Source organism: Anas acuta, chromosome 22 (assembly GCF_963932015.1).
Source record: "Anas acuta chromosome 22, bAnaAcu1.1, whole genome shotgun sequence".
NCBI lineage: Eukaryota > Metazoa > Chordata > Aves > Anseriformes > Anatidae > Anas > Anas acuta.
Window position 1 is genome coordinate 8415670 of NC_089000.1, and position 14827 is coordinate 8430496.

Genomic DNA, 14827 nt, shown 5'->3' on the forward strand with positions numbered 1-14827 from the left:
AGGCTGAAATGGGAAATGAGATTTTTTTTTTTTCTGGCACTGATGAACATTCAGTAATCTTTCAGAAAATGAAAGGCTGTCATTGCTACATCTGCATAATGAAATACCATGAAGAAAGCACAACCTGAATGTTTTTTCACACTGTTCACACATAAAGGTGTTTTGGATGACAGCATATCTCTCGTTGATCCCCTCCCTAAAATACTACTGGCAAAAACAGCAATGGCAAAAGCATCTTACTCCTTGGTAGAAGATTCTATGTGTAATATATCATGCCAGATGGAGAGAAATAAGAAACTTCAATCGCTCCTTAATCACTACTTTGGTAAAAAAATGTATGTTTGGAAATACGCTTTGTTTCTTACCAACTCTAACTAACTGTGTAAGAGAAATGGTGAAATCTTCCTCAGTTTGTGGAACAAGTGTCTCTATGGTCAGCCCTGTTACACTTTACAGAGACAAAACAGTCACAGAAATACATCTTCCTAGGAAATGATAGCTCTGAACAGGGCTTTATCTGTAAAGGAAGAATATTTTTAATCTCATATCACAGCATGAACTGTTTGCTCTTCCTAAGAAACACATTAAAGCAAGTAGGTAATTGACACAAGCGCAGGGTTTTCCTGGGAAAAATAATAAAAAATGTTTTACAGTGGAATCGAAACTTCAGAACTGCTGAGGAAGGGAGAACTCTGTTGGTAAGTGATCTCAGCCTAGATTTTTCTGCTTTATCCCAACAACCCGCATCCTGCTTTTCCATCACAGCACACGTGGTCTGCACGTAGCTTTCTCCCAGTAACCCTTCCCGAGATTTTTAGAAAACGGGAAAGAAAGGGGCACGTTTCTGTGCGATGCACGAAGGATTCGTGCCTTTTTTTCCTTAGTATTTGAGGTGGTTCTTTTTTTCTGTTTACTTTTTGTTTTCTTCCGGGGGCGGCGGGGACGTCACTTCCCCGCCCGTTACCGGCAGCTCCCGGCGGCGGAGCCCTCGCTCTTTGCACTGGATCGACTCATTTATTCTCTCCTTTTTACCCTAAAACCGCCTTGATTTACTGACTAAGCCCTATCCTGGGCTGCGGGACCGGCCCCGAGGTACAAGGTGGGCAGGATGGGGCCACCGGCCGTGCAGCTGGGCTACAAGGAGGGCTTGGGCGACCTCAGCTGGTTTGGGCATCCCTTTGTGCAGGAGGCATCAGTGCTGTTAGATTGTGTTCGTGGTCTGCCTTTGTAAACGTCTTGGGTGCTGTCATTGTCATTTAGCAACTCACTTAATATTTACTGCTTCCTGGGAAGGAGGAATTGCATGGCAGTTGCGGCAGGCAGCGTGTGGGTGCCTTGTGTGCTGTGGCTGTAGGCTCTGACACGCACACCGACCTCTGCTCATTTTTTTTTTTTTTGCAGTCAGGCTAGCCCTGCTTTCTCAAATACTTGCAACTTTTTTTGAGGTTTTCTGTGTGGGATATAGGACTGACCTTGCAGAGGTCTTTCTGGATATTCTCAAAAGGTATCTGTGTATTAACAAGGGGCCAGAAGAATCATAGCAATGACTTTTTATCTTCCCTGTCAGATGGTGATCATTCCAAAGTCCAGAGCTCTTCCAGTCGTGGACGAATGAGTGCAATAAGGAACCAGCGGTGTCATGAGCAATGGTGATGGTCAGAAACTGCTTTGCTGTATAAGACACAATGAGAGCCTCTGACTAAAAGGTATCTGCTTCAAGGTCAGCTCTATGAAAAGCACAATTTTATACTAAATCTGTAACTGTGCTAAGCTAGAGTTGCAAGAGTTAGTTAAAAAGCACAGAATCTGTAGTGCTGGAAATGTTATTTTTTATTTCAGCAGTGTCTAGGCACAGTACATATAACTTTTAAAAGACACCATATTTCCTCTTTCACCTGCCTAATTTGTTTCTTATCACTGTATGTGTTAATCTTCAAACAATTTTAGCCTTTCAGTTCTAAGGTAAGACTTTGGCTATATTGAACAATTGTGTTGTTGCTTTTTTTTATTTTTGACAGTTTCTTAAAACTGCATTGTCTCATGAAAAGAAAGCTAAGTGAATACTATTATGAGGATTTTTGGTGCATGCCTGATTATCTCATTGAAACAATTAATATCTGAGTTGTTTTTTTTTTTCCTCTTGCCTTTTTTTTTAATATAAAACATGGCTGAACATGTTTTCAAACAAGATGAGTGGGGGTTGTTAGAGTTGGGTGAAGGCAGCCCAGCTGACTGCCCTTCCCTAATCTGCAGCTCTGGTAAAAGCTCAGCAAAGGCCAGCTGCAGAATGTTTCAGGGTCTTGTTATGTTGCTTAGCACTTGCAATGGGGTTTTCACCAGCTGCCTTACACTTGTGGCTCTGCAGTTGTTCTTTTTTTTTTTGTGGGGTGATGTGATACAAACCTGCTCTTCACCAGAAAAAGAAAACTTATTTTGCTTGCTTGTAAATCGTGTTAGACAATTTTACTGCTGTAAAACTTTACATGGGGTTTATTTCTTGTTTGTTCTCTTACCTACTTCAGTGTGGAGTGTTACAGTTGCATTTAAAAAATTTTTATGAAAACTAATGCAAAAATGCAGTGTGTACGTTCTTGTTAATTTGTGTTGCCTCTGCATTTTATTTTCTGCAAAACATGAGGTGTCTTTCTGTAGTAAACTATTCATGTAGGCTTCATACTGCTGTCACAATGATGTGGTTAAACTGCATAGGTGTGGATTAAGAGTAGGTGATGTGCACTAATCCTAGCAGGGATTAAGAGCAGTGTTTTTTCCTGCAGCCTTAAGTTTCAGTGGAGAACAGCTTCCGTGGTTTGGTCCAATACTCATTTATTGTAGGAGGAGTGAGTGAAGGGGCTACTGTGTATTACAGAAGCTGTGAGCTGGTGCTTATTAAACTGTGACACCACTTCCAGAGAAGGCGCCATATAGAAATGACAGCTATCTGTATATTCATGCAGTCTGGCTGGCAGCAAAATAATGTTTATTCTTACAAAGGCCACCTGTACACAATAGAAAATAGTGTAAGTGATTTAGTAACTAAGCCATGATGGACTGGGTTCAATTTAATGCGAGTATAGGAGTCAGTGCTGTTTTTCTCATCCAAGTATGACTATTCTGTTAAAAACTGAGGGAGAGTAGTATTTTTTATTAAAATTAAATGCTTGAAGACACTAGCTGCATGTGCATTTATTTATTTTCTTCACTCTTAAAAGTTCCTTGAGAATAGGTTTTTCTCTGCTCCCCTTTAAGTTTGAAATGAATGCAGCCCTAAGTAAACTTTGAACTACTATGAGTAGTTACTTCTTATAAGTCAAAATTTGAGGCTTTCAACGTTTATGCTCTCTGTGTTTTAATCTTTAATGCTTTTTTTTTTTTTTTTTAATTGTTAATATAGTTGAAAATGGGAGAAGCTGCAAGGAATAGTATAAAATGTGCAGCATGCTTCTCATTTTTGTGAGCTGGAAGATTCAATGTTTGCACGTAATCCAACAGAAACAGTCTACCAACTACTGCCACGTTTTCATCTATTGGTAAACATCAGCTGCTGGTTACTCTTAAGGGAGGATGATTGAATTACTTCCAGATGGAAAACTCTTTCAGCCGATTTAAGATTTCCAGTTGATTTAAGGCATCAGGTCAGTAATTTAGGGGTGTGTTTCTCCTTATTGCTGTCTTGTTTCCTGCTACACGTGGAATCTGTGATATAAAATACAAAAATGCAGTGCTACTGAAGGTGGAAGTTCGTTGTGTGTAATTGCTTTTGTTTTTAATTGAGTAGTATAAATAGAAGAAGTATTAACAAAGTTTTGGTAGCTTAACAATTTTAAAGGTATAGTTTTTTGTTTTTTGTTTTTGTTGTTTTTTCTCATTTCTTTCTTTCTAAAAGACGTGAAAAAGGACAAATAAAGAACCAGGTTTTCATAGCAAATTATCGTAAAGAACGCATCTTTTCTTTTCCCATATTATCCCAGTTTTGTTTTAAGCTGGATAACACACTTGTGTGTATATGGTCTAACATGAATGTGTCAAGTGTTGTACCTCGATGTGCTGCTAACATGATTCTCTGATAAATAGAAAGGGATAAGGTGATGGGGTGGAAGTGTTCTGTGCATGGCTATAACAGAAATAGAGCACACAAGGAATGGAAAATTTCCATGTAAAGTAGAATATGTCAACTGACATCATATAATTAATTCTTAGTGCCTCTTTATGTTTATTTTTTGTTGTTGAGATGCCACATTGGACACTATGAAAGCATGAAGAAAATAGTGTATCCTGTTCACTTATTAACAAAATCAGGGCAGGTGCAGTAGCTGTTGTTTAGAACCCTTGTATTTTGTATTACCATTGATTATTTCCTGTGCTGTCACTATTTGATGCGCTGTAGTGTTATGATCTTATTTCAGACGTCTTTTCCAGGATGTCCAATGATTAACTATCCATACAAGAACCTCTTTATTTGCATAAGGCCCACCATATTACCTGTCCAGCAAATGTACTTTTAGATTAAAAAACCACAACATTTAAACTCTAATTTCCCATAGTGCTTATTTGTTGAGGAACAAAACACTTTCTGTTATTTCATTCTCATCTGATATTTTTTTTTCTTTTGCTCCTAAAATAGAGAATGGAAACTAGAAAGCTATAATTCGACCACATATTTTAATGTTGCAGATAAGCTGCTCAAGTGTTCTTTCTTTCTTTGGACTTTGTTAGCATTATGATACCAACAAACATTACATAATTTAGGAAAGGTAAAGGTCATAGCCACATTAACAGTGCAAAATTCAGCCAGAAAGACTGAAGACGAGATACTTTTCATCTTTCATAAATGGCAAGTAAAACTGTGGTATTTTTGTTGTGTTAGGGATTTAAAGTGTCATTATGTTCATGGCTAAATTTTGTTTTCTTTCTGTTTTTTCATTCTTCTGTGGAAAAAGTGGAACAGAGCACATGAAGAGGCATCTGAAGTTTACACAAGATGTTATTTGGAGGACCAAATGTGCTTTTAGAGGCCATTGGAGATGAAAGATTAATCACATGATATTTTTGTTCGCTCAAAGTGCTGTTCTGTGCTAAGTCAATGTTGTTTTGTATTAAGGACGGATACTAGTTTGTTAATGTCATCATGTCAACTGCAACAAGTGCTGAGATACCGGATGAACCTAACCCTCCCCTCCTTGAAGAAAAGCCAAAGGGAAAACCACTCTTTCATTTGGGTTCACTCTTTGCTAACAGGAGTGAAAAATTTGTAATTGCAAGGAGTGATAGTGTACCAGAGGAGAACGTTCTGAAAATAACTATCACAGAGACTACAGTCATTGAGTCAGACTTGGGCATCTGGAATTCTCATGCTCTCATCTACCTCACTTTGTGGTTTTTCTTCAGCTTTTGCACTCTTTTTCTTAACAAATACATTCTTTCCTTACTGGAAGGAGAGCCCAGCATGCTAGGTAATCCTACCTTTCATTTACACTTCAATTCCAGTAACGTATTTGACAATAACAGCTCCTCCTATATAAAGTTGAGGGAGTAGATGGTTCAGCTGAAGTGAAAAGGACCTAGTTAGGAGACGTGGGTGTGGATTTTGGGGCTGAGAACTTGTAAATTGTAATCTCAGCTTTTAAAGGAGTTTCTGATGGTGTCCTTTCCTTCTCTTATCCTTCCACTTGCTGGAAGACGCAATGAAATTTTGTTCATAGAGGAGCTGTAAAATGATATTTGAGAAATAAGAGCTGGGGGGTGGGAGAGAGAGTGTAATTAAATTTTTGGGTTTCTCTGCAAGAGGGTAGTGTGGGTTCTTGAAAAATGTAATAAAACTGAGTAAGCTGTTGATAGTCTACAGAACTGATTAACTTGTTTGATTAACGAGCTAATTAACAATATTAACTTGTTTGTGTGTAAAAACACAAGAGTTGCCTTCAAGTGGGCTTATTTTTCTGTGTTTTTTTTTTTGTTTGTTTGTTTAAGTGCAAACAAAAAGCATTTTAACTGTGATCTTGTTTTATTCTGCTGCCTTGATGGTAGATGTAGAAGCAAAGGGCTTTTGTGAGAATCCATAAAGTCTAGAAACACTGCAGATAAGTTTATGTAAGAAATTTTCTCGTGATGCTTTATCTGTGACATTCCCATTGTCTTCTGATTTATTTTTTTTCCCCATCTCTTTTTAGGTGCTGTTCAAATGCTTTCAACCACCTTCATTGGCTGTATAAAAATGTTTGTTCCATGCTGCTTGTACCAGCACAAAACACGCATCTCTTATCCACCCAATTTCATCATGATAATGCTGTTTGTTGGATTAATGAGGTAAAAGGTTAAATTAGAGATATATCCCATTTGTTCATTGTGTTCTTCTGAACAGAAGCTATGTTTTTATTCTCTCTTCCTTTTCTTTCTTGCTTTCATAGAAAGACTGGAAGGTGTTTGGAAAAGACTATTCATCTTTCTTCCCCAAAATCACAAGATAATCTTACTTTTAGTTCCTATTGGTAAATGCTATGTTCATTTTTCTGACTGTCAATTTTTGGCTAGCTTTGCCTACCACCACTTTAACCTCTTTCATGACATACTTCTCTTCATAATGCTATCTTTCCATTTACTTTATTCCTCTTCTCTTTTGAGGCTGATATTTTTTTAGTATAGTAGTATTTCTTATGACATTTTTTTGTTCTGTCACCTTTTCCAGCAATTTACCTCAAGTGATATGGACTTAACATTTACCTTCTAAAAGTAATTATTTGCTGTGTGCCGGAATTGCATCCGTCTGTGGTCTAGGAGAGAAAAAAAGACATGTAATTAGGTTTTCTCAGCACTGCACAAATGGTAATAGGATAACAGTGCTAAAATTAACCATCAGGGCACCATTTATTAAGTCAGAGCAGTTTTATTGTGATGTAGTTGTTTAAAGTATAGGTAAATATGTAGCATACCTAACTTGCAGCACAGATGGATAACTGCAAATGATGTAATTTCCTTAGCAGGTGCCGTGGAATAAAGCTGAACAGTTACTGCAGTTCAGTCAAGCTACCACAATTTGATAACTTGATTGTTAGTTATGCCTCCCCATATACTTAGTTACTGCAGGTAAAATTTAGAGAAAGTATAATGCAATTCTTTTCTGTGCTAGATATCTAAGAGCAACTGTTAGTGTTACTTTATTTTCTACTTAATTTAATTTGGTTTTCGATTACAGATTTGCAACAGTAGTCTTGGGGCTTGTCAGCTTGAAAAATGTGGCCGTTTCATTTGCAGAAACAGTTAAAAGCTCTGCACCTATATTCACTGTTATCATGTCTAGGATGATATTAGGGGAATACACTGGTGAGTACTGTTCTCTGTTTAAATATGATTTTACAATCATATTTATATCTTGTATAATAGCGCCATTTATTTGGCTGTGGACAGGGAGATACCACTGAAATAATGTAGATCATTGCATACTGCTGAAAGAATTGTTCTTGTTGAACACAGTACGTTGATTGTTTATAAGCAAAAAAAGATTTGTTTTGATGTAGCTGTGTAAGGGCAGTGTTGCTCTGAAGTTGTTTTTCTGTCAAGAAACTGTAATTGGAACATTAAATAATTGAATTTCTATGTGTTTCTTCTGAGGAGGACAGCTTGCCTCTCAGAACTTAAAAACCTTGAATTTATTTACTGTGTTCACTCTCTTGCTAAAAACTTAATAGCTGGCTTACCACAGTTCAAGTCCCCAGTATAATTTCTTTGTAGTTTGACATGCAATTGCATACTATTTGCTTGAAGAGATTTTGCTTCTAGCCAGATATAAATCACAGGAATTATACAGAAGCAATGTATAGGTTGCTTTCTGATGCAAAACTCAAATGGCAAAAGGCTGAAATGGGCCAGAGGAAGAAGAGTAATCCAATCACAGAGTAAACAGGGAGAGTATAATTTTCTTCTGTCATTTGTTGAGAAAGATTAAATGAAGACAGTCAGTCCATTTTTCTTCTCCGAGACAGATATTTTTATCAGTCAGTGTATGTCCATATTTTTCTCAAGAGCATAGTGCTGTTAACTGAGATCTCACTTTACAACCTCTGAATTTTAAAATGCAATCAAATAAGTTGCTTTTACTTTCAAATAAAGAAGTTAAGGCCAAATTTAAACTTTTAAAAACTATATACTATATTGTCGTTGGGAATGAAACTAATTAGAACTGTTTGTTTTTTTTTTTTTGTAATTTTCAGGACTGCTGGTTAATCTCTCTCTCATTCCTGTTATGGGTGGGCTAGCGCTGTGTACAGCTACTGAAATCAGTTTCAACATCCTAGGTTTCTCAGCAGCGTTATCTACTAATATTATGGACTGGTAAGGCTTAATGACAGGTAACTACGTACAGAGTAAAAGAGTAAACGTACAGAGTACGGCACTGTATGGGCTGCTGCTGGGAAAGTTAACATTCCAGCCAGACCCAATACAGTGTGGAATAAAGGGGGGGGTTGGCAATGGTTTATTTTTACTTAATTTATTTTAGGGTTATTTAATTTAGGGTTCTAATTGTTTCTGTTTCAGAGCAAAGACTAAATGGTTCTGAAAGTTGAAACTTAGGGTCCATGAGGAAATAAAATAAGCATTTTTCATGTGCAGTATATCAACATTTTACATTAAGTCACAGAGCTGTTTGGAGTTTTCTGTGTAATAAACCTAAAAGAGCAGGAGATGAATGTGAAATACAACTAGTTTGAAAAATGGTCACATTTCACATTGAGAGAGGTGGTGGTATGATTCTCATGTTCTTATTTAAAGTAACACTTCGAAATATGTATTGACTCACTCTTCTCATAAGGAAGTTATATATAGAATAAGGCATGACAGCATGTTAAGACTGAGTATGAAATCTTTTAAAATATGCTTCAGAACTGTTTTTTTGTTTTTGTTTTTTTTTTTTTTTCAAGAGAGGTGCACTAGAGTAACAATGGTATGTACTAGAGATTTTTGCCCCATTAATATGTTTTTTCTATCCTTTCAAACTTATCATACTTTAAAATATTTCATTTAAATCTATGTAGTATTTAGAAAAAGGTAAAATTTAAGCCTAGCTTTGGTTGGAGATTGGGTGAGAGGGTGGAATGTGTAGAAGGTATATCTACTTATCTAAGGGAAACAATTGTCTTTCTCATGGTTTGTTTTGTTTGCTGCAACTAATATCTACAGGTAAATGTCTTTTGTTTTTTTTCTAGTTTGCAGAATGTCTTTTCCAAAAAATTACTCAGTGGAGACAAATACAGATTTTCGTAAGTATTAAAAATTTTTCAGATTTGATTATAGATTGACCTTGGGCTGCATAAGGAATCAATGTATTTACAATTATATTGGAGTAAGCTGCCAAGAACTTTATGAACTTCTGAAACATGAACTTTACCATAAAATTTGACGGCTTGTGTTGGTCTGGAAAATACTTGCCTTTTATACTTCAGTCTGTTTTGGCCGACACGGAACACAAAACACTACCTTTGCAAGAGATTGCTGAATGTGTTGTTCCCAAAGCTTGGTACACAACTTTTCTTTATTACTTATTATTGTATTTACAGACATCAAGGAAGCCTTTATTTAAATTTGATGCAGCTTTTTTCAGCTCTAAGAAAAAGGAAATTTTATTTTTTTTGTTTGTTTTTTCCTTTATAGGGCCCCAGAGCTTCAGTTCTATACAAGTGCTGCTGCAGTGGTCATGCTTATTCCAGCTTGGATATTTTTCATGGTAATTTGAATTTGCTAACACAGATTTTTTTTAAACTTATGCATATGGATAACCTTAATTTTGCTTTTAATTCCTCCTTTTTTTTGTTGTTGTTGTTTATATGAGCTTTGTGGGGAGAGGGGAGAATGTTGAAAGAGGTGGTTTGTCACAGGCCTGATTTGACAGGTAACCCAAAAAGCATAGGTTTATTTCAGGATTTCAGAGAGGAAAAATCATGATCTTGACTGACTGTATAAATGCATTTAAAGTTTTAAGTAAGATTTGTATTTCAAATCTTTATGTATTTGTTGACTTTTTATCAATATTTATGTGGTATGCAGGAATACTAACTCTCTAAAAGCAAAATTGAGGTGAGGTAAGTAAAATGTATCACAATAAATATGTATCCTTTGTATTTTGGCATTTCATTGCCATGCATCAGTGTTCAAAAATACCTTGCTGGAAAGCTGAACACAATAGAAAATTCAGTCAGGTAAGAACTCTTCCTAATCTTTTAGGAGTGAAAATTTGGAGAACGTGAATGTCCCGTATGTTTTACATTTTGTTTTGCTGACATTTAAATGTAAGACTAATATCTTATTAAAATAATGAGGAGGGTGAAAATTCACTTTTAGATCTGTGTATAAATGAAATCCTCTTTTTTGCATTTAGGATGTGCCAGTGATTGGGAAAAGTGGAAGGAGCTTCAGCTACAACCAAGATGTTGTTGTACTTCTCTTAATAGATGGAGTCTTGTTCCACCTGCAAAGTGTTACAGCCTATGCCTTGATGGGAAAAATTTCTCCTGTGACTTTCAGGTAAAACTGCCTTTTCATGTCAAGAACTCATTTTTTCTTAGTATTTCTGCTTAGAAACTAGGTAATAAATCTTTTGTGCAAAGAAATAATGTAAATGCAGAAATGTACCAAAGGTGAGAAGAAATCTTTTCACATCCAGATGACTAAAACTTCTTGGTTTGTTCCCTCATTAGGTTTGTTCCTCAGTGAAGTTAGTTTTCTCTACCTAACGGGCTATAAAAGCATGTGTTTATATTTGTGTACACAATAATTCTTGTTATTATAATATTGCTATCCTTTAGATACTGGTTCTTTTTTGCTTATAATACTATATTACCTGCATAGTAACAGCTCACTAGTGACTGATAGTTATGTTGCTGGTGTTGTGTTGGTATTGTCTGGGTTGTATGTTTCAGCTAGAATTGAAATTCTAATGCTATAGAGCATGCTTAAAAACAAAACTCGGAAATGACTCATTAATTCTAATATTAAGATGAATTTAAAGATAGTAGTGCCAATATACAACCAGTTTGGCTACAGTACTATGTTAAGTAGGAAAAGTGGAATCTGACTTGGTGTTTTAATAGCAAGCAAAACAGAGACTCTACTGCATTAAGGTGTGATCATGTGTGGGATATGAGAGAATTTTCTTTGGCCCTAACTTCTGTAATTCCTTTCCAGTGTTGCTAGTACTGTGAAGCATGCACTGTCAATCTGGCTAAGTATTATTGTGTTTGGTAACAAAATCACAAGCCTTTCAGCCATTGGGACTGTTCTAGTGACAATTGGAGTTCTGCTCTATAACAAGGCAAAGCAGCATCAGCAAGAAACCATACAGAGCCTGGCAGCTGCAGCCCCACAACCTGCACAAAGTACGACTGACGATACTGAGCCACTAATTTCCAAGGATTTGAAACCATATGATTAATATGGTCACTTATTCTTACAACTTAGTGCAACTCAAAGGAGCCCTTCCTGAAAGCGGTTGTTTCTTCAGCTGATGATGCTGATGTGGTTCCTTTGAATTCACAGCAGGTCAGACATGGGACTTGAAGCAGAGAGAAAACAATGAGAAGAACCCAGTAAGCCTTGATTTACTGAGAAACTGAAATACCAGAGGAACTACTGTCATGTAATGTGGTAAATGTGGGTTTTTGATCTCTTTTTTGACTGCAAATAACACACAAGTCTATATTAGAGAGGGAACTTCTGTGTCTTGTAGGAAAATGATTCCATTCTCCTTACCCATCAAAATAACGTGAAAACATTGCCCCATCCCTGTATTAGGTGTGCAGTGCAATGAAATTGGTGCATAACTGAAATTTCAAGTTGTTGGTTACTGTGTGCTGCATCCTCTGTTATTTGTTTGTGTTGTAGAGATGGAAGGTGAACCTCCCTCTCTTTCCCCCACCCTGTTCCTGTCTCAGCAAATGACTTATTTTGGTATAGCTTTAGTTGAAGTAAACTGTAGAAGTTAGTCCCAGCCCAAAGAACTGATGAGGAGCTATTTCCAACTACAAAGCTAGCAATGAAACAGGATTTTTCTGCTAAAATTTAACATGCAACCAGGACGCAATATTTCTGTATTTAAAATACTGAAATGCAACTATACATACTGACACTATATAAACAGTGTTGGAATAAATATGTGCAGTTACTTACAGATTGCCAAAATTTATCTTTTTTTTTTTTTTTAATAAAGGAGCCAGGATCTCTATATTTCTATCAGAAACCATTTTTATATACATTTTTTGTTGTGTTTTATGTATTTTTATGAGGATTTTTTTTAACATTGCTTCCAAGACTGCAACAAAAATGCTGCCTTTCAGAAACTCGGGGTTATTACCCTATGTGCAAGGTATTTCTGTCATGTCTGGTTGTGTGAAGAATCTTGGAGGTATCCGTGACAAGGGTAACTAAAGGGGACCATAAACTGAGGTTGATAACGAGTTCTTTTTTGGAGAAGTTTTGTTTCATGGTTGATCAACGATTAAAAGCTTTTGTCTTTTGTTTAAAATAATCTTAAATATTAGTAATTGATTTTTTTGGGAAAACAAAACAAAACAAAAAAACAACACATGTACCTACAAAACTGTCAAGTGGACTTTTTTGGTAATAAAACTAAACTAACAAATAGAGATGATTTTTCAGTAGTTGTCTCTGTTCTAAAAGATTGCTTGGCATTAAAAGTTTAGATAGTGGTAAAAAATAATTATTATTTGTAATAGGAATTTACAAGTGGAGTTCTTGCAAAACTGAAGCTCATGCTTACATTTCCAATGTGAGGTATTCTGTTAGTTTGAGTGAACCATTCCTGTGGAGGGCAAAAATGTGTTTGTAATACAGGCAATCTGAAGAAGCCTGTCTTTTGGTTTTGTTTGAATAGCCTGTGCTTGTGTCTTCTGCTTACTTCAGGTTATGTTCCTGTACATGACTGGGTGCCCAAGGTATATACCCTGAAGATTTGAGTGGGAGGGAAATGCCATTTTTTCATCATTGTATGATGTCTGATTTTATTTTGTCATTGCTTGTATCTACTTGCAAAAAGCTGTGGACTTTGAGGTGGAGATCTATTTTTGTTGTTATACTTTCAAGAATCTCTGTATTTAGCAGACAGCAGTCTGTTTTGTACCATGTTTTTACTCTTGTGGGAGTACAAAAATGTAAATGGCTTTCTGGTTGTCTTACTCAGTTGTCAGGTAATACCCTTCATCAACTGAGCTCTGTCAGCTAGTAGACTTGCATTTTGTATTATTTCATAGTAGTGGAAAACTTTTGTGAAACCACAGCTGAGAAGACTGTGGAATTTTAACTTCTAACACAGCTGGTTTTTTTAGTGCCTGGTTTAGCCCTGTCTGTTTGGTGGCAGCATGATAATTTAATTTTACTAGGGGGGTTGTTTTCCAGTGTTTCTCTTGTGTACTTTCATATGCAGAGTTCTTGGCCTTTATTTTTATTGGACTAGGTAAACCAGACATTTACTGTCCACTTGTAAGACAGACCTCTTCTTTCCCCAGTCAGACTAGTGACTGTTTGGTAAAAAGGACCATTTTTTTCCATGTTGAGAACCCATTACAGTGTTATGCCTGAGCTCTCTGCCTTCTAAATGCTTTTTATGATGGCAGTCATACTGCCCAATTTCTTTTGGAAATTCCTTTCCGGTAACACTCTACGATTCTACTGGCATTTAGCACAGCCACATTCCTGATACTTGTGCACTAATCAAGACAAGCTCCATGACCAAGAATTATGTGGATTATTTATTTTACGTTTGCCAAGCATGTTCTTGTAGAAACAGCACACCTTCCTTAATATGATGCTTCAAACTGTTGTGCAAATGGTAGCAGATATTTTGTCATATCAGTCTTCAATTTCACACATCATCTATTAAACCAAGGAGTTGACTACTTTGCACAGAAGCTCTTGGATTCTGGTCATTGTCTGGGTTAAAAGGCAGATCTTTGAGATGTATAAAATTTCAACAACAGTTCTCTGATTAGTCTTCCCCTTGGAAATTATGGAAAACTTCAAGTTTCCAAGAACAAAAACATATCCACAAAGTAGCAGAAGGACATTGTTAGCTACTGCAGAGGAACATCTGTGCATCAGCTTGGATATAGAGCTGTTTCTGGAATGCCATGCAAATCTCAGCATACGAATACCTAATTAATTAAATATGACTCCTGGTAACAAGCAGGATTGCTTCACGTTTAACAAATAGCACCATTAGGCTTGTATTATTTCAGCATTTAGCTTCTGGGAAGAGGATGTGTCACTTCTCAAAAACAAAATAAAGCGAGGAGGTGAAATTTTGTGTCTTCCTGCAGTGTTGAGGTAACACAAGTGCTTGTTGCAGAATGCACACCCTGTGAGATGTTACCTGCAGTGGTTTATGGCACTAAAATGACATTATTTCCCAGCTCAAAGGATGGACAATAAAGAAACTGTATATAGTATTTCCTGAGATGTGATGTATTGTAATCTCTTTATGGTTACGTTCCCTAACCACATTAATGTGTTTCAAGTTCTATTTGTGTACAGTCTTAAAAAGAGAGCTGGTTAGGAACTGCCCTCATCACACTGGATTGCTGTAAATTCTCCTTGTATTAGTTTTGTTGCTGTTATATGACTTGTTTAAGCGATCTTTGGAATCATGCCTTACTCAGAGGTACAATAAAATGATTTTTTGGGTGTTTTTTTTTTTTTTTTAATATATATCTATTTATTTTTTAAATGTAATTATAAGGACGGGCTTCAAGAATGCTACACACAGACAGTTACTGGGTATTTTTTAAAAAGCGGTAACTGGGCGGGGTATTTATTTAAAAACTAA

General features: G+C 36.3%; 1 protein-coding gene across 1 annotated transcript; it reads left to right on the plus strand.

The window, feature by feature from the left end:
• Window positions 1-925: 925 nt before the first annotated feature.
• Window positions 926-14458, plus strand: SLC35E2B (solute carrier family 35 member E2B). The gene is made up of 10 exons (XM_068658655.1): window positions 926-1099; window positions 1568-1720; window positions 4941-5453; window positions 6171-6306; window positions 7193-7320; window positions 8208-8328; window positions 9201-9254; window positions 9646-9718; window positions 10370-10515; window positions 11176-14458. Exons 3-10 carry the CDS (start codon window positions 5129-5131, stop codon window positions 11420-11422), a joined length of 1230 nt encoding a protein of 409 aa, XP_068514756.1. The 5' UTR covers window positions 926-1099; window positions 1568-1720; window positions 4941-5128; the 3' UTR covers window positions 11423-14458.
• The last annotated feature ends 369 nt before the right edge of the window (window positions 14459-14827 follow it).